General features: G+C 44.4%; 1 protein-coding gene across 2 annotated transcripts; it reads left to right on the top strand.

Moving 5' to 3' along the window:
• The first annotated feature begins 313 nt into the window (after positions 1-313).
• On the top strand, positions 314-26,137 carry zfyve9a (zinc finger, FYVE domain containing 9a). Of its 2 annotated transcripts, none has more exons than XM_066692451.1 (19): positions 314-550; positions 7,403-7,511; positions 8,948-9,055; positions 11,080-12,911; positions 15,485-15,584; positions 16,031-16,207; positions 16,382-16,551; positions 16,678-16,801; positions 17,246-17,368; positions 17,711-17,866; positions 19,031-19,255; positions 21,044-21,126; positions 21,317-21,421; positions 21,877-22,027; positions 22,151-22,231; positions 22,336-22,498; positions 22,638-22,743; positions 22,878-23,054; positions 23,226-26,137. In XM_066692451.1, the coding sequence occupies exons 3-19, from the start codon at positions 8,986-8,988 to the stop codon at positions 23,385-23,387; spliced, it is 4,005 nt and encodes a 1,334-aa protein (XP_066548548.1). In that variant the 5' UTR covers positions 314-550; positions 7,403-7,511; positions 8,948-8,985; the 3' UTR covers positions 23,388-26,137. The 2 variants fall into 2 exon arrangements, with proteins under 2 accessions (XP_066548548.1, XP_066548547.1); XM_066692450.1 differs by having other exon boundaries at positions 315-550; positions 16,678-16,822.
• Position 26,138: the final 1 nt, after the last annotated feature.

Raw genomic sequence — 26,138 nt, 5'->3', positions numbered from 1 at the left:
TGTTTTGAATAGCTCTCATCATAATTGTTCAGCTGTGAAGTTGCAATGCGCATCACAAACTACATTTCAGACATATCTATGGTCTGATGCAGTGCCTGTAGTTGCCGCTCCTCCAGGCCAGGGGGCGCTGCACATCCTGTTTTTCTCTATCCGCAGGCGCTAATTATCTGCTGGAGATGAGGCGGGGAAAAGCAGTACGGTGGAGGTTACGAAACTAAGGCCATTCTGGCTCTAGCCGAGAAACGCACGGCATAGTAACAACCATAGCGCGGCTAGAGCCAAGATGGCGCATCCAGCGGCAGTTTCGTTAACCTTCTCTACGCTATAAACCTTGGGGGAGGGGTCCTTCTGTGCTGTCGCTCAACTGCTCGACTTCTCCGGGAGCTGGGAGACATCGGAGTTCACACAAGGAGACTTACAAATCGCCCCCCGAAATAATTAACAACAACAACAACAACCACAACAAGACGAGGTTGGGGGGGATGCAGATTGCGGGACATGCCGGATCAGGGGTTGTTTGTCCGGGTCCGTGAACATGAGGGCGCCTCAGGTGAGTGTAGACGGACGGGCTTGTGTCATGTTGAAGCGCTGATGTTGAGGGGATATTTATTAATCCACACCGCCGATTATAAAGGCACTTTTCATCTTAAAATACACACACCAGCCACCGGCCAAGACGCCCGGACCGAGCAGTGGCTGAAAAAAAGACGGGGCTTAGGCGCTTCCAGTGCGGGTCTTGTTTGTGTTTGTTATGCCGGTGAGTAAGATTAAATACATAACACGAAACCTGTGCCATTTCCCCCTCGGTGTGTTGATGGACTGCAATATAGTTTTAAGACATTCAAGACACGGCTGACAGCATCCCAACACCGGGGATCCACATCCCACATCCCCCCGTAAAGTCACTGCAGAGGCGGCTCTCGATATTTTGTGAAGTGCATCGTAGTTTCACATTTGCTTCAATGATGCACACTTTCTACTAACCCATCACGGGAGTGCATTGCCTTCCCGCAGCTCTGGCATTAGCACACCGCTTTGGTTTAGATATATAATGACATATTATCCCCGGGGAAGGTTGGCCTTCTTCTCCGGCTGGGTTGGTGGGAATGAGTTGGGCTGGTGATCCGTGCAAACCGCATTCAGACCCCAGTGCACAGAAGTGTTGTAGTACTAGTGTGTGTGTGGGGGGGAAATCAAACTCTTGTGTTGCATTATAATATTTGCAATCCTGATTTGATGACCGTGTATGATCTGAGAAATGTTAAGACTGGGGTGGGCCAGGGAGATGTTTCATACCGATCCCTGCACAGCCTAATCCTAGGATGCTGTCTGTTGTGGTTGTAGGCACACACAATTAGATGCATGATGGTGACAGGCCAGACTAGTGTATTCCAGCACAAATAAACCCAATTTAACAGTCATGTTGTACCACTTGCAGTCTGAGTTTTATATTAAAGCGTTTCTGCTGGATTATAACTGGAAACGCATTGTATTTACCCTAGCAAGCCTTGTTTTATGATGGTAGTAGCCTACTCAAACCGATTGCACACCTCTACTTGTAGGAGTTCACTTAAGCATCATGATGAGAGAAGCCTATCCTGGGTACCACTTTCTTTTAAGCAATGCATTTAGTCTTCTTGTGCCCATCTGTCACTGCGATTGCAATTCCTGAAGAGGCACAGACCTAATGTCGTGGATCGCTAGTTGAGTCATTCCTTGTTTGCAGATTTGCATATATTGTTGCCGCTGTATTAATGCTATATAGACGTATAAGAGGAGATCATGCTCACGGCTGGCTTGCAGGGATTGGTGGGTGGCATTGAGTGTGTGATGTGGTGCTGAAGTGCGCATCAGTAGTGTGTCCTGTTGGACTGCTGCAGGATGCAACGTCAGGAGCTCAGTGTAAAGCAGCGGCGCTACTGTACGGTTTGTATCTGATGTGCAGAGGCAGCCGCACTGAGTCCGCTTTGCATTCATTCTGTTCCCCATCAGCGCCAGTAAACCGTCTCATCAATTTGCATTTGTGCCTGAGCAAGGTGTCCCGAAACGGGCGTGTTTTTCGTGACTTTCAGTGTGCAGAATTAATTGAACTCTTGGCTCCAGTCACCGCCCGCTGCCTGCTAAGCCCGTATTCACTATGCATCTCACTGCCCGGGGTTTATTCCGTCCTGCGACGCGCCGCTTCTTTCCACAGAGATGTGTGCATTTTTCCTCAATTGAAAAAATGCGCCTCGATTTAAATGTTGTTTGAAGAGTTAAACATGGAAAGTCAGTCTTCTATACACCGATTAGGTTGCTTGCATATTTATTTTTTAATCTTTTGAAAGAGTCTTACTTTACAGCAATTTCCTTTTATTTTGCTATTATCCATTGCTTTATTTCAATCAGGACATTTGAATTGAACCCAAACATTTTGCAGAGGAGCATATTTGCTCAAATGTATTCGTTCATATTTGGAATCTGTGGTAAAAGGTCATTTCCGCATGTTCCCAAAGCTTTAAACATGAAAATCTGAATTCTTACAACATGTCAAGTATCACCATTGAAATGAGCGTTAATTTATGTTAAAGCATCCTTGTTGTTTGCAGTTTTGTATTACCACCTGTTAAGATAGATTTATGTCCAGTGCTAACATAAGTAAAAACATGTCCCCCCCCCATACCAGTGCATTGGTTAAAATAAAATCCATACTTCAAAGAGCAGGTCCACAGCTGTCTAATCCACACCTAGGCTGTCACTATGACTCCACCCTAAAAGTCTCTCTTATTCAGATGTGGATATTTGCATAATCCAAGGGAAAATTACTCTGCACTCTGAAGGCATAGCTAATGTGGTTGTCAGAATTAAACCAGGCAATTGCTGAAGATTTTAAAACCTTTTATGAGAAGATACAATTGGATTCACAACGAAGACCCTTGTGGCTGCCCTTTGCTGTACGGACTGAGGTTACATATGATGAGTGCAGCCAGTGTTGACCGGGTCTCTCTGACGCACTACGGAAATGAACTCGTCTGGATTAAGAGATGAGGTCTGTATCTTTCATACCTAATTGGTTGGCTGTGTCTGTCCCACTCCTCAGGAGGCAGAGAGGTTTGACATGCTGGTCCCTTGCACTGGTCTTGATAAGGAGAAAAGTGTCTTGTCCTCGTGCCTGGGGAGATGCTCCTTGTCTGTTAAAGATCGATTTACGTGTGGATGGTGCAGGCTGTGTGAACACAACACAATCCAATCACACTGCTTCCTGTTGTATAACTCGTTGTAAGCCTCACAAGATGTCACTTTATTCTTTCAATGTGTATAACATCATTTGTAGAGTATGTTAAGTTGTTCTTTGTGGATTTTTTTCCCATTTTGTTGATTCCTGTTAGATCTAGATCAAAGCACAATAAAAACATCTTGTAATAGCTGTCAAGGTTCATAGAGGAGCTGTTCAGCAAATATCACATTGTTTGGAAAACTGACAGGGGTTTCCTAACCTTTTTCAGCTCAATATCAAAGTAAAGATTACTTTGTCTTCCTTTTTTAGTTAATAAAATTAGAGCTTAAAATTTGTCCTTATCACATTAAATGAGACAACATTTATAGGAACAAAGTGTTAGTACTATTAGTACAGGGACCTGGTGTTCTTCTCAATGATGTGTCAGATGTACCTGAGCAGACTCTAAGACAAACTTGCTTTTGAAAAGATGAATCCATCACTTGAAAACACTGATTGTGCACGTGTACAGAGGATCTAAGATCTAAGCCACCTCACAGTTACAGTGGCAATAGGATGATTTCACCCCCCCAAATTATGTTTTATGATGTTACAATCTGAAATTTTGATGCATTTAAATTAGTTATTGTTTTCTCATCTACACAACCTACTCCACACCCACTTTCAGTGTGGAGAAAAAATAGTGGAAATTTAAAACCCTCTTCATTTGAGAAGTAATCACCCGCTTTTAAATAACATCACTAAATAAGCTCAGGTGCAACCAATTGCCTTCAGAATTTACACAATAAGTTCAATGGAGCCCATCTCTCTGCAAATTTGTCAAGAAGAATGGGTGAATATTGCACAATCCAGATATGCAAGCCTGGTAGAGTACCCCCATCTCCTAAAATCCCACAGATGAGTAGGTTGTGTGAATTAAAGAAAGAAAAAAAAAAAGTCCAAGGGGGGTGAATACTTCCTTTAGCCACTGTATATAGCCTAGCTAAGTTTAATTCCAAATAGTTCTGATGTTTGATGTTTCTGACGAGATGTACTGTTCAGTGGATTGTCTACTAACAATAAACCTACACACTTACGCCATTTCTTATCTTCTGAGGCAAAAAGCATTGTATCACAGTGGGCCTCGATTCTGAGAGGGTCCTAAAAGGCCATGCGCTCTCTGGGATGTGAGAACAGGGAACCGGTTCCCTGGAATTCTTAACCCAAGGAAATCATTAAACAGCATTTCCCGTTGCCTCCCTTTACCTCCTCCAGTAAGGCTGCAGCAGAAGGCATTTGAGAAAATAATAACAGGAACTGAGGCTTATAACCCGAAAATACAGAATTGGCCTAGCTTTGTGTACCTGTGAGACAAATACTGCATTTAAACCGAAGTATGTAATGATACAGTTTCAACAGAGGGAAATAGATACGCCCCACCCCAAATGAAATAAAATAAAAGGAACAATGACAAACCAGACCATCAGATATTCATTATGGTGTGAAACTTCTTCACTGCAGCCTCTCCAAAATGAAATCCTACACACACTACAGTGTAATTTGGTATGTGGGGTCAGTCATTTTTGTTTACATGTAGGAAGTCGCTTAACAACGGCAATGCCAAGAATTCCAAACTGAAATTCAGTGGGCAGCATTAATGAAATGAAATAGTTTAATTCTTCAGTCGGTTAAAGCATCCCTTGTCAGGATGGGCTTGCAGGGGCTGCTTATATTCTTCTGTCTGACGGGTCATAAGTGTGGTCTGTGCACCCCATTGACCAAATGGAAGAAGGAAAGCCTACCTGAAAGAGGTGCAAGGCTGCAGAAAACATGATGCATTACACAGAAAATACACCTTCATTTCTGAACCCCCAACTTTTGGCTTCACTAAAAGAACGTGTTGAATTATTAATTCAAAATTAAAATGACAGTCTTTCAATAAATTGGAAGCCCTCGCTGTATAAATGTAAAATGGCATGTTGTAGCCAACGTAAAAAATGCAATAAAAATGGTTCTGCACAAGGCTGAAAGAACTGCTTAAAGACAAAAAAAACTAAGCACATCATTTTAAAGTGTTTTATTGAATGCAGTGGAACTAAAGCCGCTCGTGGGCTAGTTAGATGAACCCTCACTGCATATCGAGAGATCAGAAATTAGCCTCTTTTGTGCGGCACATAAAGAACTCATTTCGAGTTAATCAGGTTTCCAATCCATTTTAGACGCACCGCCTGCATGTGTGACAATGGGTTATTAGATATTTAAAGGAAGGTAACCACACATATATGGATAAAAGTAGTGGGTGTTGCACAGAATGTCAGCATTGGCTACTTACAGAAAAAAAAATAGTGTATTTGATTACTGGGCTATTGTTTATGCTCCAGTAAGTATTTTCACATTGATTCAGCGGGGTTTGTGTTGTAACAGAGCTCTAGGCTGGTGAACAATGTAATCCATGCTGTTCTAGAATTGGTATAATATTTTAATTATTATTAAGTCTTTACCATAAAACATGCTAGCATTGACATTACTTTCTTGATGTCACATGAATCATCATGCTGTGTATGTATAATTTTTCTCTTATGAAGAGGATCTATAGGGTCTTGCGAAACTGTTACACAGAGTGCCAAGCTAGCAATCGGCAGAATATTGTAAATAGCTAAACAGAGAGAGTATATAACCTGCCAGCAGATTATATAAACAACTCAACATCAACATGGAAAGTATAGGCAATATATGTCTGCATGTATCAGTGCAATAAGTAAAGAAAAATTGACTTTGTTACCCAATTCATAATACTATTTTATGATTATTATTTTAAGCAAAAGCTGCCAAAATGAACACACAATTATCCAATTTGTGTGATGATCAGCTTTGTTTCAGTGATACCTAAACTAGTTTCCAATCCTATACCAGTGTTCCTCCACTTATGTATTTATGATTTCTCCTTTTTTGTATCTAAGAAAGAAGCAGCAACTTATTCTCTACAGTTGGAAAATGTGAGACACTCTGATCTACTGTGAAACGCTGGGCGTCAGGAAAACCTGCATGGTTGTCTAAATGAGGGTGATTGATGGTCTAGTCAATAATTGGGGATTCCTTTAAAATGAGGTAGTTTATTATCCAGAGGGATTGTGTTTCATTCTTATGTCACCGGTGGAAGTGTGAGTTTTGACAGCAGAAGTCAATAATGCTTTTAGACTTTTTTTTTTTTTTCCGCACTGTAAATCTTGTACTTTGTATGTGGGCCGACTATCAGTTCAGTGCAGTGCTGGCTGGTTTAGAGTGTACGGTTTAGGCAGTAAGGATTTGATTTAGCTTTTATGAGAGTCGTGACTTCTTGCAAAATCTCCACAATACCAGTTGGGCTCGGGCTGGGGAACAGGAGTGTCAAAACCAGAACGTTTCTCTTGGCTGTGTTGGTCTGCAGAAACTGACTTGGGTAACATGTACTTAAACATTCAGAACATCCTATAGGTAGAAACCCCATTGACACATGACATGGGTTCAGTACACTTCTTGATGTAGATTTTTTTTTTTTTATTTAGACCTGTTGACTCTAATCTGGAAGAGAGGAGTTTGCACTCATATTAAATCTTTCTTTGGAGTTTGCTCATAAAAAATTCTTGGTTCTATAAATAATCCGAAAGTCAGACCTTTTCTCAATGCGTGTTGCACATTGGCTTAACGTGGTCCTCCAGGGCCTTTCCATTGCAGGGTTAATAGATGTAATTAAATTATTAACTACCTAAGGAACCAGTTTAATTGGTTCAGTTAAATAATTGAGAAGATGGCTGTAGCAAACCCCTGATCTGGAGAGGAGATACAAATGGGGGGTGAACTGGGGATTACATATCAGGGGTTTGTTCCACAAGTTTTGTGCATCTCCCTGCAGGGAGCCGTGCATCTTTCTCACGTTCTGCTGTGCAATCTATCCCAAAGTTTCACTTCCAATTATGAGGGAGCTGGGAGTCGCATGTATACAGGCCTACTGAGCTGAGGATCTGAAACCAAGATGATGAGCAGGAAACTAAAACTCCCTTACTCATCAGTATGCTAATGTCTGTAACTATAGTGCTGTACTCTCCCGACCCATTCTCTCTTCTGGTACCTGTTTCCGTATACTTGTAAATACAACAGTGACTCATTCTTGCCCGAGCCTCCTCTCCGGACTGTTTGTCTAACTTTGCGTCCTGTTTGCTGTTGCAGATATGGACACACCATGTGTATGTGACTCGTAGGAGTGACAGCCCGGTGAGTGGCCTCCGCAAGCCTCCGCAAGCCACCAGCAGCACTGTGACCGCGAGCCTGTGAGCAGGTGAGTGACATGTCTCTGGGAGTGTCTGGCTGGGCTCCAGGGTAGCACACAGCTCTGTTGTGAGGAACGGTGTCTCCTGCCCTTTTCTGTCCTCTCATCCCCCCACTACTTCTTGCAAACCGTGTTTAATTCGTGGTCCCCGAATGGCACTGTTGCTTTACTTTTCTCTTTCATGATTCAGTGTTGTTGCATAAAAGAAAAAGCATGACCTGTGATTCATTGATATGCATGTTGTTTTAAGGCTGCTTTATTTGTTAGGTGTTGCATCATTAAGGACCATCTGTTGGTTGTTTTTCACATGTGCTTTCCAGTTAAAGTTTGGGGTTTGAGCCTCATCGTTTGATGGCATGGCTCTCTGATGTACATGTGTCTGGCCCAGCACAATCACAGAAGGGAGGCCTGAAAGACTGTACACATTGCTTGTTGATTGATTGCCAGAATGTGGGCCACACGGCCTCGCAGTGGGCCAGTAATTATAGCAGCTTACCATCTAGTGGGGGTCTGTGGCCGTCCTCCAAAAGCATTTCAGTGTGGCAAGAGGGAAACCGTTTGGATTACTGAGACACAAAAGCCTCAATAATACAGATCCTATTACGCCACCCAGCAATGGAAATAAGGGAATTTACACTGGTTTGTCTAATTATGTTAACCACGTTCATTAAGAGCAAATCATACAATTTTAATTGATGACTTTCCTTAATTGTGCATTCTTTTAAGTCCTTTTGAGTGTATCTGTCTTGGGTTTTGTGGTTAGATGGTTTTTCACTGACAGCTAACTACTGTATATCAGAAGCTCATTGCTAGGAAGTGTGTGTGCCTAGATTGTAAAAGATTATTAATGGGTTTTATAAAGCAACAGGCATCCATAGTAATATTTGTATTCTGTAATAAAAGTATCAATTTTTATAACTGTATGTTTCATAAATATGAGCAACATTTTTAGTTTAATGCAGATTGTTACATTATTTGCAAACTGTATTGTTTGTTTGTTTTGTATCTCTTCTCTTTCAAAAAAACCTAGCCTTCATACTTCCTCAAAATAACGGCTGATAAAAGTCTCAGGGTGACTTCACAGTGGTTATTTTTACTGTAGATTTTTAAGACGGATTACATCTCTGGTTTATGTCATCTTAAACCGTAGTTCTGTCTAGTCATCAGGGCATACTTCAATATCAAAGGGAAGTTAATATTTATAATATTTGAGGACTTTCTTGTTTACTTGTTTACTGAAACCGTACCAATAACAACACACAAGCACAGTAAAGCCATGCTGTGAAGCTATTTCAGTAGCAACGAAGGGAAATGCACAATAGTTGCGTGTCTGACTCTCGGTTTTGGCGTGGCTTGTGGAAGAGGGTGGGGGCACAGCAGCCTTTCCCACCCTTATTAGTAATGGAGATCTGCCATTTCCCTGACCTCTGCTTTCCTTCCCTTAGGTTCAGACAGCACTTGGCAGGGTGGAGCTTCCTGACAAATGGAGAATTACTTCCAGGCAGAAGCCTTTAACCTTGACAAGGTGCTGGATGAGTTTGAACAGAACGAAGGTGAGTGACCGCTCTGTTCGCAGGTTTGTTGGACAAACCGGCCTGCTTGGCAACTGCTAACTAGAATTCAAATGTCCTTCTGGTTATATTTTTCTGTCCATTAGGTCTACTGTGAAGATGCTGCTTTACAACTGTTGCTCAGACTATGCTGTCTGTGGCGTCTGATTGCTTGTAGTCAGTCAGATTTCTCCAAAGTAGCATTTGTTTTTGCATTGTTGGGCGTGTGTTTGGTGGGTCTATGCTTGGTGGGTTTTGTTCAAGTTATTTTTGGTGTTCCTCTTGAGTAAATCAACCATATATTTGAATTATTTATTTGTCTGGCTTTGGGAAAGTTAGTTTGCAATGGGGTAGCAGCGCGTAATGTAAACTACAGCATACTGAATTATGCAGTGAATCAAAATACAGTACCAAAAACAACTAGTACAGTATATGAGTTGAAGAATGATGATAGAGTACGCTTGAATAACGAACATGGGGTAGAACCAAGAATTGCATATGTAGGCTTGTTCCTATGACTTCAGCAAACAAGGATTGATTTTAAGTTTCTTTTGAGCTGGACCTAGTGGTTCCTATCTGGAAATAAACATCAGAATTCGAGTGGAAGGTTAATGAACTGTGATCCCGAGATTCTGTTCTGTCTGGGTAATGTGTGTCTTGTGAAAAATGTTGTGCAATGGAATCAACTGAGGGTGCGGTTGAGAAACATCCTAGCCTAAACCACCGATACTCCTGTTGTTTTGCTGGGTATTTTGTTGAAGGCACTGACAAGCCATTGGTTGAACCACTCCCGAAACGAGTAGCTTTGATCGAACCGCAATGTTAGAAGAGTGTTGCACGTGTAGAGTCACGATCCCATTTGGATCGCGGTTTTATCATCAGATGGGGAAAAGCAAAGCATTCTTTTGAGAGAACAACTACTTACATGTCATTGTGTAGTATAAAGCATTGGGGACAATACAGTTCAGTTGATACATTTTAAATTAAACATAAAAATGTGTTCTACTAGAATTGACCTACATTCCACTGGGACAACATTATCATCTATAATTTCAAATGCTGTAATACATTTGATAAATGTTTTACTTTATTCTTTTTTTTTTCCTTTCTTGTATTGATGTCATAGTCGGTCAGTATGTGTGTGGCAAATTAATATGACTATAGTGATGTTTGCGTATGCGGGCATTATTGTGTTTGACTTGCTGTGCCTCAGTGTGCACCAGTCTCCCATGCTTGTGTGTGCACTGCCTCTTCCCATTAGCATCACTGCATGCATGCGTCTCCATGCGTCTTTTCTTAACATATTACTGCCAGTGTAATAAAACCTGTGTGCAGCATGTTGTCATTCTGAAGTCTGTATCACTGTGTCGGTCCCTGGTGGTATGATATGGCAGAGAGATTGGTAGAGCCATTTTGGGACCAGCAGTGTTGCATATTTAAAGAATGCAAATTAGGTTTCTTGGGAGGATTGTGGGTGGGGGGCTGTTGAATTTGTGCACTCCATGTGAAGCATTCAGGTGTCACTGTGATGGATGGATCCCGAGGAGTGGAGGAAGGACGGGCAAAAGGGGGCAGGGCTGCAGCTGCAGGATCTGGCTGAGGCCCGGAGAGCACAGCAGCACTGGGCACACCCCCAGAAACACGGCTCCACTCGCTCAGACTCGCACTGACAGTCATGCCCAACTCTAGACTGAAATGTTTTTATTTCTCTTCCCCCAGCTACACCCAGATACAAAAATAACTGTCCTGACAGGACTTGCACTGACCCGGGGATGGGTGCAACGGCAGTAACGCTCATTTGCACAGTCTGAGACGAAGCTCAAAGACTGTGTAGCCGTAGCGTTTTGGCTTCATAATAGATTCATGCATGAATATCTGTGCTAACAAAGATGTGACCTGAAATGGATCTGACATTGTGAAATGTACCAGGCCTGCATGTGAGAATGTTTTGCAAAGATTCTGTAGTCTGTATAGTGTTTCAGTGCTAGTCTGTATGCATGTTTAATTCAGCTTTTTATTTTCTACAGATGAGACTGACACCCCCACTTTATCAGATGCAAAGTGGACTCAAATATTAGCCCCCCCACCTCACCTGCTTTCCCTGAATCCTGCCCTGGCCAGCCCAGGTGAGGACCTGTACCCCAGAGATACCCAGCTGAACTTCAAACCCCTCGCAGAGAGCCCAGCTGGTGGCGGAGGAGAAGGCGAGGGAGATCATTGTGTTAATGGGAGTGACGGAGACCAAACTGCAGAGACGAAGGCTCCTGTGTGTTTTGAGGAACATCGTGTGGAGAAGGACGATGCTCTCAACCAAAACGGGGACTCCAGCCTGTGTCCACGACCATCCCAGCAAAATGTAGGCAAACCTGTTGGTAGCAGCAATGGAAATCTTTCAGCTGTCACCTGTGAAAGACGGGCCTTGCTAAGTACAGACTTGGGGAACCAGCCCCCACTGTGTAGCAAGGAAAGCACAGGTCTAGAGAACGGTGGCCCAGCCATAGCGGATGTCAATGGTTGTGTGGAGGGTCTTATCTGTGATCCACCCCAGTTTGAGGTTGCCTCTTCTAATCGCAATAGGATTACAGAATTTAATGCGGATGCCTTCCAAGAACAGGACACTGTTCAGAAAGAAAGGGATCGGTCATTTTTCAAAGATTCTCACTTTTGTCTCGAGGAGGAAACAAAAAGGAACAGTGTTCTGCCAGCAAAAGACTATATGGTGAAAGGTCAGATAGACAGGATAGCTCCTCAGCTGTCTGGGTATGACAGCATGATTATTGGGTCACCAAAGGGAGATGAGGAGGACACAGGTGTTGCAGACAGGCCGTGCACTCCTGGGTTTAAAGATGGAGTTGCAGAGACTGGCCTGCTTGAGCCTGAGGCACCTTCAGAGGAAGGGAGTCATGGCAATGGAGGATCTAATTCTCTGAGCAAATCGACAATGAGAAATGCTCACTCGGCCTCAGACACCAAAGTTTATTCCGAAGGGTCTCTAAATATCGGGTTTATGGCACAAAATGAATTGGAGGAAATCCAGCAACCAGGGGACGATGGCCAGCCTCAGGTGTCGTCTGCTGGGGAGCTGAGGAAGACTGAAGCGAGAGATGCCACAGGGCCATCTTTGCCACTGGTTGGAAAAAAGGGATATGAATGCACTTTTTCAGAAGTGTCTCCTTCCCAAGAGCCCTCCCTTCCCAATGGCTTGGATGTGGAAGACTTGGAGGGGGCAGAAGAAGGTAGATCTCCCCAGCCTCTGCCCTCCAAGGAGGACTCGGTGACCGAGGAGAAGGAGATGGAAGAGAGCAAGTCAGAGTGCTACGAGCAGGTGAGGGGTTTGGAGGCAGGCGTGTCGAACACTGGAATGACTCCAGCATCACAGAAACTGAACAACAGTGCCCTCCAGCCGGTCAGCATCCCTTACGGAGGCGCCCGGCCCAAGCAGCCCGTCAACCTGAAGCTGCAGATCCCGCGGCCACTCTCTGGTAAGGTGCAGAACGAGCTTGTGCAGCACAATAAGAACAAGAACTTGGAGCCGCAGGGCCACGCTGGCACGGGGGAGCTCCTGGCCTGTACGAATGGCTACAGTGAAGAAGCCACCGCGCCGGGTCTGAATGGAGAGAGCGGCGAAGCTTTTGATTCGGGGGCATCTCTCACCCCACCCGGCTTACTGTTGCCCCCAGAGAGCCCAGATAATGACCTTCAGGCCGGGCATCTGGGGGCGCTGACGAAAAAGCCATTCACTGCCCTGGGAGAGGTGGCCCCAGTGTGGGTTCCCGATTCTCAGGCACCCATCTGTATGAAATGTGAGGTCAAGTTCACCTTCACCAAGCGGAGACACCACTGCCGGGCCTGTGGGAAGGTAAGAGCCTGTATTGCATTGTACTGCATCGAGAGGAATGCTGGGTTGTTTGTTCAGATTATTTCGTATCTTGTCTCATTTTGGAATTCATGTGTAAGGAAGAATGTTCAATAGCCATTATTGGTAAGGATTTTTTTTCCAGAATGGTACTGTATAGAAATAGAATGATAATTGTTTTTCAATTAGGGGACATGCTAAGAGTACATAGAGCATAGTACATGGCAAAAAGTACTTTGTTTCTTTGGTAGGCTTCTATTAAGATGTGGTAAAACTGGTGGTATGAAAAGCAAATGGTAAATACAACTATACATTCTCCTGTTTGCATTATTTTTATTTTTACAGTAGCTGGAATTAAATTTGAGTGCTGCAGAATTTCACACTAGCCTATCACAACATTGACACTGAATAATCCAGAGCAGGGGATCTGCATAAAGGAGCATTCCTGCTTGTTCTCCTAGAAATTGTACTGCAGTCCAAAGAGAAATCCCAATAGCAAAAAAATGTATTTGGAGAAAAAGCCATGAATAGTTGCTGCATTAATTCATTCAAATGTGCAACATGTTGACCCTTAGCTTTTACTTTACTCTACGTAATTGTGTATATTTTCCTTGAAAAAACTAAACAAAACAACAACAAAGACCCTAATAACAAAAGTACGGAACCCCTAAGGGGAGCTTGTGAAACTGTTACAGAGAACATTTACGAGGGAACACAAAGTCATTTGTTTAGTTTTTTCCCTCCATATGTCCCCTTAGGGGTTCCATACTTTTGGTATTCAAATAGTTAACTAGTGTTCGTGTACCCATTAATAGATTACACTAACTCCTCCCTAGTGGCTTTGTGCTGAAAGGGATCCTTCTTTGTTCATAGGCTATGTGCTGAAAGAAAGAAGTCTGGAGAATCTAGCTGTTACTCAACATGCTTTGAAATCATGCCACATGTGTTTTGTAATTAAATGGCTGTATATGTGTTTTTCTTTTATTTTCTGTGATTTAAATAGGAAGGATTTCTGCTCATTTTGATTTTATGAACATAAATAGTTGAGTTTTAGCAATGGAAATCAAATGTGTAATGTCATTGAGGGAATGTAGTTACTAAGTAGCCAAAGCTGAGTACATTTGTTACTCTAATTAAAAAGAAAAATCATTAGTCTCAGGGCTGTTTTTAATAGTGATTTAGTTTGTTCTGTAATATCTCTCCAATTTACGGGATCCTGAGATGTGTTCAGCTGGGGGTTAGGACTGGGATGGGAACCGGTCTCTGGAGAGCTTCAATATTTCAATAGTCTCAGACTGGTGTTTGAGCATTTTGTGTGTGTCTGTGTTTGTGTAGTTGCAGCGTGACTGATCCTGCTCTCCGATGGCTAGATTGATTTGCTTTTCTGTGGCAGCAATCCATTAATAGAGCTGTACCCAGTCAGTCCGGTGTGTACTCTCCTGTGCCTGTGTGGAGAGCTACCCCAGCTGCTGTACTCTTGTCATTCCCCAAATCACTGCTCTGTTTGCAATCGCAAGAGCACTGCATTTATGTTAGCTTTTAGGCAGTATAGCTTAGGTAGTGTTCAGAATGTGATCCCCTGTTACTCCTTCTCGTCACTTCTCCTTCAGGGCTCCTCCTTTGCAAAGCAACAGTATTGTAGAGTAGTGGAAAGAAAGCTGTCTGTAGAAGCCTAGCTAGATGCCCAGTGCTTCATGTAGATCTTATTTCTGTAATTAGAAGAGGTACCCAGCTGACCTTCAAACAATATGCACGTTTACAATGCCATTCCTGATCCGGATTCAATACATCAGCAGCATTTGATCCAGATCAGAAACGGCAGTGTAAACGTTCAGCAATCGGATCAGATGCACCTCTCGGGGAGGGCGTACAGATCTGGATCAAATGCATCGGTAGCATTTGATCCTGGCAGTGTAAACGCTCGACCAGCTCAAGTCCCAGCATGCACTGCGGCGGTGTTTGTTTTGAAGGCAGGCGCCGGCAAACAGCCTTTCTTATTCGTGGAGCAGATAAGAGAAGACTTCCCTACTTCCCTTCCTAAATGGGCTGTTATTTTCATTTAAAATGCTTCAGTTGCGGAAAAATATGCAAGTGCGTTGGTTTTACTTGTCGCAATAATTCGTAAAGAGATAAAACAATAGATTGTGATATAGCTCTGTGTTCTAAAGGACTCATTTCATATATGCATATCATTTCAGTTTGACTTATGTGCTAGTGCACATGTGAGGACCCCTGTGGTGGCTGACAGTTGATCCTGATCAAACGGCAGTGTAGACGCGACACCACTGATCCTGATCAAAAGTGCCGATGCATTTGATCCGGATCAGAAATGGCCGTGTGAAAGCGCCTGATAAACTTGGCCTGGGAATGTGTTCAGTATTTCTCTTCTTCAGTCTCTGAACTGTTAATTATGAGATTATTGGCACCGCAGGCGATGTTCTGTAGAAGCTATGATCTTTGCGAAAATGAATGAATGAATAAACACCATAAATTGCTCAAGACATGCCTTTAAGTTTAATTTAACTGGAGTCACTAGGTCCTCCCAATGTCATTAACTCCCTGTTGTTTGTGTGTAGGTATTCTGCGCAGCATGCTGTAGTCTGAAGTGTAGGCTGATGTACATGGACCGCAAAGAAGCCCGTGTGTGTGTCACCTGTCACTCAGTACTAATGAATGGTGAGTATTAATGGAGAGTACTGACCATCCGTGGAGATCCATATGCCATCAAGACCACATGAAAGCTTTAATTGATGTTACCGCTTTCATACTAGACTAAATGGTAGCTTACTTAAGATCTGTAATTGTTTCTGGCTTTTTTATTGGAGTGTAATCTTTATAAAAAAAAAAAAATTGCTTTGGAATGTTTACCAGCAGTCTGACGATATCTTAAAATAAAAAGCAACTAATCTTCCTGTAGAGAACTGGGAGAGATTTATGGGGGGTTAGTGGACCAAAGGTTATGTGTACACAGTTTGGAATTCAGTTTTATAGTTTTAATTGACAAATAGGGCCTTTAATAAGCATCTAACTTCAGCACAGGCTTTTAAAAGCTTCCCCTTGGAAGCCCAGTATAGATTTTTATTAAAAAAGTATTTATAAACTGCTCTCTCTCTCTCTCTCAGCTCAAGCGTGGGAGACCATGGTGAGCGCCTGCAACCAGAGTCCCAACCCCAACAACCCTGCCGAGTACTGCTCCACCATCCCTCCGCTGCAGCAGGCCCAGGCCTCGGGGGCTCTCGGCTCCCCCCCTCCCACCGTCATGGTGCCTGTGGGGGTCCTGAAGCACCCTGGGACGGAAGGTAACGGAGCGCACCTGCACACCTTTTAATAGAGTATTGATCTGGCCTTGGTTCTCAGGTGTTGAGGACCTGAGGACCCGTGTTACTTTAACATTGGATGACTATATATAATCACTGAGGCTGGAGCCAGTGTGGATGACCAGTGATTATGTGTTTGTGCCCCTCGGCCCGTAGGCTCGCTCCCCAGGGAACAGAGGAGGGTCTGGTTCGCCGATGGGATTCTGCCGAACGGAGAGGCAGCCGACTCGTCAAAGATGGCAGTAAGCGGTCCAGCCCCTGCGGGACCCCTGGCAGTGTCACATGATTCCTGTAAACCCCCAGCAGCCAATCCTGCTACCCCAGAGGTAAAGCTGCAACCTGGGCTTAACCCTTAGTGAACTGAAATTCCTTTTGTGTGTATCATCTTGAATTTTTTTTTTTTTTCTTTTGGCGTTCGAATATCTCTGTAATTCAGCCGCTCTTCTCCGCAGGCCGGATCTCTCTTGCCCGCCCAGGGGAGTGCGGCTCAGGTTGGCAGCCCCGTGGGCAGCTCTGTGAACCTGATCCCCGAAGATGGGCTCCCTCCCATTCTCATCTCCACCGGAGTCAAAGGAGGTACGGGGAGCCAGCTTACAGGTGCTTGTTCATACCTCTTGACATTCAGCTGCCTTCTTTTTTGGTCGAATGTGTACTGTGTGTTTAATCTCTCTCCAAACCCGTGCTGTGCTGCCACGCCAGCCGTCTGCCCCATGGACAGGTCTCCAGAATGGCCTGAGGGCCCCACGGTGGCCACACACATCTATGGAACCACACACGCGTTCCTCTGGCATCTACTGTGATCAAAAACACTGAAAAGCTAAGATCTCTGTGCCCTCTATTTCCTCAGCCCAGCACACATTTCCTCTAGAAAATCCATGGTCTGTCCTTTATGGGTAGATCTTTATGGTACAGAGAAGAGCTGTCTGTCTGGGAGAGGTAGAGGAATAGATGGCCAATTACTTTCCCTCTCTCTCTCTCTTTTGTGCCGGGCTCTCTGACCCCTGTGCTCTTGCTCCTCAGACTACGCCGTGGAGGAGCGGCCCTCGGAGATCTCGGTGATGCAGCAGCTGGAAGAGGGCGGCCCTGACCCGCTGGTCTTTGTTCTCAACGCAAACTTGCTGGCCATGGTCAAACTGGTCAACTGTGAGTCCTGCACAGCGGTTTAGACCTGTAAACTATTTTCGTTTTAATGTATCGGCAAGGATGACTGCAAACAGTTTTCCTCACTCGTGGCTCAAGTCAAGAAAAGTCTGTAATTTGAAAAATGGCCCTGCGGTCATGAGGTTTGGGTCAGGCACATACTTGTGTTGTATAAAAGCACTGTTCGCATTAATCCTGGGTTGTGTAATTGTGAAACTTTGTGATTCATGTGTTTAGATCTGTTACTCCTTTGTGGCTTGTGTATGGATTCAGACTACCTTGAGATGAGCAATCACGCCACCCGTTCTTGGAGTGTGTACAAGTGATGGTGTGTTTTTGTGCCAGATGTGAACAGGAAGTGCTGGTGTGTGAGCACGAAGGGGATGCACGCGGTGGGGCAGGCCGAGGTGGTGATCCTGCTCCAGTGTCTCCCGGACGAGAAGAGCATCCCCAAGGACGTCTTCAGCCATTTCGTGCAGCTTTACCAGGACGCCCTCACAGGTAAACTGATACCCAGTCTCACAGATCTTCAATGCATGGAGATGATTGACCTCATCATCATTGGCCGGATTATTTTCCATATCTTGATTGCATTTCCTCCAATAAATTGAGACTTTGAGCGTATGGAAGTGGTGCAATGTCTTGTTAAAGGCTTTTTGTGTGCCTACTATAAGATCCGTCGTCAAGAAGCTCATTGGAGATACTATATTTTCAGATTGAGTCCTGAGGTATTTCGCCAGTTTCCACATGGTTGTCTAAAGACCTGGTGGCGCATTGTTTTCGATTAATATAAGTGTGTGATGTATGCATGTGTCCAGCGCCTTTTTCAATGAGGATACATATACGCCCTCTGGGAATAACTGCTGCAAATTCCCCCTTCTGCTCTCCCCACAGATCACCTTGAAAAACATTGTTTATAGCTGCATTAAATCTATGTGGAGAAACCTACCCACTTTGCTTTCAGAGGGGGTTAAGTGGCATTATTGGATGATTTACACCAGCTTTAGTACATCTAAAAAAAACTGAGAACAATTTAAAATGTTTAACATAAAGGATGTGAAAGTTATTTCATAGTAGTCTTTAAATAAAATTTGAATATTGAGCCTGAGACGATATAACCTTGTTTCATTGAACTTCAGGCTTTGGCCCAGACTCATCTCGGAGTACAGTGAATTAATGTTTCACTGGTGCTTTAGCGGCACATGTAATTAAACACTTCACACATTTGAGATTAGAATTTCTTTGAGTCTTTGTTACGACCGGAGATGCATGTGCTCTGTGTGACAAGACAGATTTTCCTGTTTACTGACTGTCTGCTGTATTGTTTAGTCTCTGGGTTTTTATCAAAGCCTCGTTGTCCCCTCTTGCAGTTGGAGAGCTTGGAAGTGCAGCTGATTTATCCTGTCTGAAATAGATACTTTCTAATCAGTGCTGCCAGATCTACTCAGAAAATGTATTTATTTATTTCTTCATCTCTAGATGTGTAAACACGTCGGCCATTTTAAAATTCCTTGAAGACAAAATAGCTAGTTATCGCAGGTTTCATCTATTTGGGATACGACAAATAATGCAGTAAAATTGAAAACACGCCATTAGATCTCCAGATATCTGTACCAGGTCCTGTTTGCGGTCCTCCCTCCTGATTGTGGATTGTGTTGTTTGCAGGTAATGTGGTGAGCAACCTGGGCCACTCCTTCTTCACGCAGAGTTTCCTGGGCAGCAAGGAGCACGGCGGCTTCCTCTACATCAGCCCCACCTTCCAGTCCCTGCAGGACCTGCTGCTGCCCAACCCCCCCTACCTCTTCGGCATCCTCATCCAGAAGTGGGAGACGCCATGGGCAAAGGTCTTCCCCATTCGCCTCATGCTGCGGCTGGGAGCGGAGTACAGATGTGAGTATTGAATTGAATACGTTTCACAGGGCCCAAGAGTATCAAGCAACATATACAGCGCTGGCAGTTAGTGGATTCTCTCCTGTGTTGTGTTTGTGCTCAAAGGGGAATTCAATAGAAGATATTGATGTGGCAGAGATTTTTGAGTATTGAAGCAATGCAGATGGCAGGCGCTGTAACTGTGAGGTGTCTGCTGCCTTCATGAAGTCAAACTCGCAGTGAGTCATCGGTACCCATGCTGCTTCGATTCCTGGAGCTGAACGGATCTTTATTAGCGCTTTATCTGAACACCAGCAGTGTGTGAGGAGGTGAAAGCAGTGACAGCACCATCTAGTGTTTGAATTTTCTACTGCTTTTGTTGGGAGATATTTAGCTGTGAAATTGCATGCATTTTCAATATCTCGTTACAATCCACTATGAATGTGAACTATATTCATAGTTCAATACTATATTCATGCTATAACAGCAGTTTTTTGTAAACCGCAGACCCACTAGAATCAGCCCTGCCTGCTATGCAACGTGATCCTATTTTATAATCCCCGATTTGCATGTTCTAAATGTGCCTGTTCTGATTATCAAACGCCCAGTCAACCTTAGCAATTCACAATACAATCTTCTGTCCGCCAGACTAACCTCAATACTTCGAGTCCAAAAATAACATTTGCATTAAAATCTTCTCTTTTTGAATGCATTCTAATTAATAAAAAGTAATAATCGTGTATCAAAATATGATGTTTCATAAAACAGCACATGATATTGGGTGTCTAAAGGAAAAGGCCCTTAGTAAATCTAAAGTAGATATTCTTAAAATATATTTATGTATAGGCCTATAATCCTATGGTTATAAAATATTAGTGTCATTTTAGAAGCTACTTAGTATTTATTTTGTTGTTGATTTATACAAGATAATTTTACTTTAAAATGCAATGCGTGTATCATATAAGACGTTTATTTCCGTGTAAGTTATGGTCTGCACTAAACCCAGCCAGTAATTCAGCTGCACAGACAGTGTGAGAATGGGCAGCCGATCACCTCATTGCAACCTCATTGGCTACCTGTTCCCATGCAGACGCCAGCGCCGGCCTGCACGGCTTCATTATTCGTGTGATGCAGAGCGGGGTGGGGGGTTTACAGTGTGATTGTTTATAGGAGGATATTTGAGATTTTCTTCAGGCCCGTCTCCGTGGAAGCTGTTTATCAGCGGAGTGCGGTTCTGCATGTGTAATGAGAGCTGAGCGTTGCAGCCGACAGCGAGCGGCAATAATGTGAGCTGACAGCGTGGATTGACGACTCTGCTCCTGAGAGGGAGGTGTCCGGGAGGCAGTCCTCTCCGTGGCTTCATCTCTAGCCCTTTCCCCTGGCAGTGTGCGCAGAAACTCAGGACTCAGCACTTCTGCTGCTTAACACAGGAGCTTGTGCTAAAATAAGGATTTCGGATTAAACTCTCTCAAATCCTCAGGGCTCAGAGCTGATGCTTTTAAGAGGGAAATACAACTTGTGCGTGGAAAGCGTTTTCTCTAGTGTGAATTCTGAGAAACGGTTCACACATTTGCACTGAGTAAAAGCAAGGGAATGTGTCTGCTTTCTACACCATTTAAATAGTGTGGAGGAATACTTGTTTGTGTTAATCATAAAAAAAAATGTTGCCTTTCAACCATGTGGGATTTTAACTGTACTGTCGTGGTATTGGTTTCCAACATGGTTAGAAAATAACCAGTTTATTCTGTCTCATCTGAATGCATTATGCTGTGAAATGAGTTGACTGACTTCGTGACTTTGTCCCCCCAGTCTATCCCTGCCCCCTGTTCAGCGTGCGCTTCAGAAAGCCTCTGTTTGGGGAAACCGGCCACACCATCATGAATTTGCTGGCGGTGAGTGTTTCAGTCTGGCCTGTCCCCCAAGTAATTCATACTGTCCTTTTCTCTTGGACTCCTCATCTGTTTTTAAACATCTTCTGTGCTGTAAAGTGTGTGTGTCGCCTGTACTAACAAAAGAAAAATGCTTAATTTTGAATCATTTGTGGATAACGATCTGGGTGTCATGTTCCAATTTAATTTCCAGGATTTCCGCAATTACCAGTACACCCTGCCGGTGGTCAATGGGCTAGTAGTTGACATGGAAGTGAGAAAGACCTGCATCAAGATTCCCAGCAACAGGTACAACGAGGTATGTGTCCACCGTGCATTTCTCGGCAGTGTGGGTTGCATTCATTCAGGCAGCGCAGATTATTTGTTTAGTTTGGCACTGTCGGGGAATGTTAAAACGTCACTAATTAATTTACACTCCCAAGTTTATACCGCATCAGCTTGGCAGGCAGTGAAGGCAATCCATCTTGTGCTATTCTGCCAAAATAGTTAATCATTTCTAGTTTCTTCTGAAGCTGTGCATCTGTGAATATTAATTTGTCAAAAGCATGTAGACAGTAGCTGTTGTCTGCTGCCTGTTGGGGCCTCATTGAAAAGTTCTGGCAGGTATTGGGGTTGTCATTGAATCTCCATGTGTGTACAGAGGCAACCTGGCACAAACAAGTGCTCCCTGCTGTTGTTTGATGAAATGAGAGCTTTATACATGCTGTACATACACACCCGGACTGACAGCACCACGGTTGTGTGTGTTGTCAGCTGATGAAGGCGATGAACAAGTCGAACGAGCACGTGCTGGCGATGGGGGCGTGCTTCAACGAGAGGGCCGACTCGCACCTGGTGTGTGTGCAGAACGATGACGGCAACTACCAGACCCAGGCCATCAGCATCCACAATCAACCCCGCAAAGGTAGGCCGGGCCATGACAGAGGCCGATAACGGAGCTGAAGCACGTATAAGGCGTCTAGAGAGTGGCTAAGCTTCAACGCCCCCAAGTCCCCTGGTGCTGAACGTCGTCTGTCCTTTGCTTCAGTTACAGGGGCCTGTTTCTTCGTGTTCAGTGGAGCTCTGAAATCGTCCTCCGGGTACCTGGCGAAGTCCAGCATTGTGGAAGGTGAGGGTTTTCATTTCTGCTCCGTATGCTGCCGGTCTCGCCCGCTTCCGTGTTGTGATTTGGCCGTGTCCAGCAGGATTGACCGCTTGTGTTTCCGACCACAGACGGCGTGATGGTGCAGATCACCGCCGAGACGATGGAGGCGCTGCGGCAGGCGCTGCGGGAGATGAAGGATTTCACCATCCCCTGCGGCAAGACAGACCAGGAGGACATCCAGGAGCATGTGCACCTGCAGTGGTTGGAGGACGACCGCAACTTCAACAAGGGGTGAGCGCCGGAATTCCGGTGGCAGCTGTGAGGTGCTACTATTCTTGTTCACCAACTCTGGGGAGGGGGTCTGTGGCAGCAGAAGAGCTCTGTAGTTCAGTGCCCTCTTTGTAATCCCCCGTCCTTCTCCAACACGCAGGGTCATCAGCCCCATCGATGGCAAATCAATGGAGTCCATCACAAGCATCAAGATCTTCCATGGGTCAGAGTACAAAGCCAATGGGAAGGTCATCCGGTGGACAGAGGTACTCTCTAAGTCTCTGTTTCTCAGTGTTTTGTGTGTAAATGCCTGTTTTGGTTTCTGTATATTGAGGTATGAATGTGTTTTCCTCTCTTCGTCTCCTAAAGTACTTTGAGCGATGTGTGTTGTCTCCTCCAGGTGTTTTTCCTCCACACTGACGACCAGCCCAACGGACTGAGCGACCCAGCTGACCACAGCCGGCTGACTGAGAACGTGGCGCGGGCGTTCTGTGTGGCGCTGTGCCCGCACCTCAAACTGCTCAAGGAGGACGGCATGGCCAAACTGGGGCTGCGTGTCACCCTGGACTCGGACCAGGTGAGACTGGCTGTTTGCTGCCACTGAAAGTGTCAATTGTTGTGATTTAGCTCTTGACAACGATGACTGGAAATGGAAAATGAAGAAATGTGAACCATTTCTATCTGTTAACCTGATGTGACTGACCTGTAGAGTTGGCGCTGTGCTCTTATTGCTGTGTTGGGTTCGCAGGTGGGGTACCAGGCTGGCAGCAACGGGCAGCCCCTCCTGCCGCAGTACATGAACGACCTGGACAGTGCCCTGGTGCCCGTGATCCACGGCGGGGCCTGCCAGCTCAGCGAGGGGCCGGTGGTAATGGAGCTCATCTTCTACATCCTGGAGAACATCTCCTAGAGGAGGACGATACCTTGTGCAGGCCAGGGCACCCCGCGCTCCCCTCCCCGCTCCTGTCACCTCCAACTCGCCTACTCATTTGCACTTAAACAGAGCCTAAACGCTGTGCTGGAGGTCCTTCCTCCACACCTTCTATGCACCACATCCAACTTCTGTTCAGGCCAGGGCAGCTGAGAGACAGGAAGCCGACAGACTGATCCAGCTTCAGCTTTCCTTCTGGAAGAAAATAATCAAGGCCTGCCTTACCAACCCAATGGGCTTCCATGTTTTAGCAGTGTCCCTTGGAATGTTTTTTTTTTTTAAATCTTTTTCCCAAAAACTCGAATTTGGGGACTCTTACGCTCCTGGCCAATGTGATGGCAGGGCACTGTTGATTAGTGTGGACTTGTTCCTGTGGCTCCATCCCTGGCATCCCTCTTCAAGAATATAGTCCTCTCTGGAGGGTCTAGGGAGCTCGAGGTTAAGTGACAGTCTTGCTCTTTGACAACTGGGACTTTCTCTCTTCCCAGAAATCATCTCCTTGGTTTGATACTTTATTTGCACTTGGTGCTCAGTGCCTGGGCTGTGATTCATACAGAAGACTCTTCTGGCTTCCAGCCTTGCCTCTTAGCTTTACTAAAGAAACCACGAGATGCTTTATTTCATAAACAAAGCTGGTTTGTTTTAGACGGTGGAGATCCTAATAAGTGTGTCTAGAATGTAGCCTTTCTTGATCTACAGATTAGGTTGTGTTATATGGACAGAGTGCGAAGGTGGCATTTTGTACCACCTTGCAAAAAGAGAGTAATTTGTAAAGCCATGGATTGTCAAAAGAGGGATCTTGGCTTCTCATCTTCACTGTTAGGTAGACTCTACGGTTCTGCTATATTGTGGCTGATACCTTCTAGAAACATTCATTGACCCAGAGTGAAAGGCTTCAGGCTTTACTCAAAGAAAGTCCCAGTTGTGAACGTATAGACTGGTTTGGCAAAAGGCAGTGCAGAGACTTGAGCACTTAGAGACCATTGTGAAGGAATCTAGTAGGTGCTGCGGACTGGATTATCATGATCCCGATCATCTTTAATACAACAGGACTGTCCGTCTCTGAAGGCGGGGGCTTTTGGGTTCATTTCATGATAAGTTCGCAATTCATTTTATATTTGGGGGGAAAAAATGTCGACCAGGTAACTGGTTTCAGCACTTAACCTAGAAAGATGAGTGTGCAGACCGATCAAATCTTTTTTATGTGAGAAATCATAATCTGATCAAATCTATGGATCCTGAGCCATTGAACAAAAGAAAAAAAAAATAATAATAATGTAGAATAAATGTGGAGTGAGTTTGCAAGGGAGTGCTGGGAGTGTGAAGGTGCCATCTGAACAGGGGTGTCTGCCCTCCCAGGTGACACAGGGTATTGCTCAAGAGAAGAGGAGAAATTCGGTCATGTGACTTTGGTTTTCCTTTTTCATGACGTCCTCTACTTATCACCTTTCATTCAGTTATGGTGGTATTCGTGTCCTTGGTCATATATCATTTGGCTCATGCCTTTGATAAACCCGATTAAATGCAGTTCCAGACTCAGCACTGAATTTTGGATCTGCGGGTTTCATTTTTTGTACGCACTGCTTTAATGGGCTGAGAGAGAGACGTTGGGATTCCTGGTGATGTACCTTAAAGTCATACTGCCAGCTTCTATACATTCTAGTCACCTCTGGATTGCGGCGTGGGTTAATGGCTGTTGTAGACAGAGATTGATTGTGGCTGACGTGATCATGGAGTGACCGTTACAAAACGTTTCAGACACTTGGCAGGACTGTAAGGGTGAGCAGGGTCTAAGCAGCATTTTTGTTGTACTGTGTGCGGAGCTTGTGCTGCAGAAGAAGGAATTCATTCTGTCTGGAAATATTTACCTTCACAGTGGGCTCTGTGGAGAATGACGAGGGGAAATGCGGTGCCCGTCGGACAGGAGCGCTACAGGAGCAGAGTGTTGCGTTGTTAGACCCCTGGGAGAATGACTGGATCGTGCTGGAGGATGGGGGATTGTTCTGGACCTCCTAGAATACACTACAAGAAAGTATTCAACACCTAATGATAGGCAAATTACTTTCTGGAAACAAGGGGCCCAGGGCGTCTCAATGCTGGAAAGAAACCTTTATGAGAGAGACTGTTTTCAAACTATCCCTCTTGCTTTGTCCTTTCAGTTACAAATAGTATTTATGAATGCTTGATTTATATTTTCATTAACTTGCATTGCCTTTTCCGTATGCGTGATGGCATTAATTGAGCTGTGGGATTCTCACCAGCGGGGGAGGGGTGATATTGGTCTTTATAAAATAAGCACCTCCTGTCTTCACAAGACAAACTGCTGATTTAAATACTGCTTTGGGACAGGAAGGTGGGAATCCCATTCGCTGAATTGTCTGCTTGTGAGATAAAGATATTCAACACTCTAAGGAAGTCTAAATAGGCTAGGGTACAGTTTTTGTTCCCCCCCTCTTAAAACTTGTAGCAATTCAAAAGGGTTCCTTTGTACAAAATGACTATCAATTATTAGCCTAGCTGACTTAAAAGAAAAATTGCAACACTATGTTTTAAACACTGGCAACAAAAAGGGAGAAAATAAAGAACTGTTACATGTATTTAAAAGCCAAAAAAATGTACATCTTTTTTTTCCTTAATGTACACTACAAATATGTCAATAAGAACAGTCTTCTTTAATGAAAACTGTAGTATCTGTATAATAAAACTTATACAAAAGTGACGTTTTCTGTT

The sequence above is a fragment of the Amia ocellicauda genome, chromosome 19 (genome assembly GCF_036373705.1).
Source record: "Amia ocellicauda isolate fAmiCal2 chromosome 19, fAmiCal2.hap1, whole genome shotgun sequence".
Lineage (NCBI taxonomy): Eukaryota > Metazoa > Chordata > Actinopteri > Amiiformes > Amiidae > Amia > Amia ocellicauda.
This window is presented reverse-complemented; position numbering and strand designations above follow the sequence as displayed.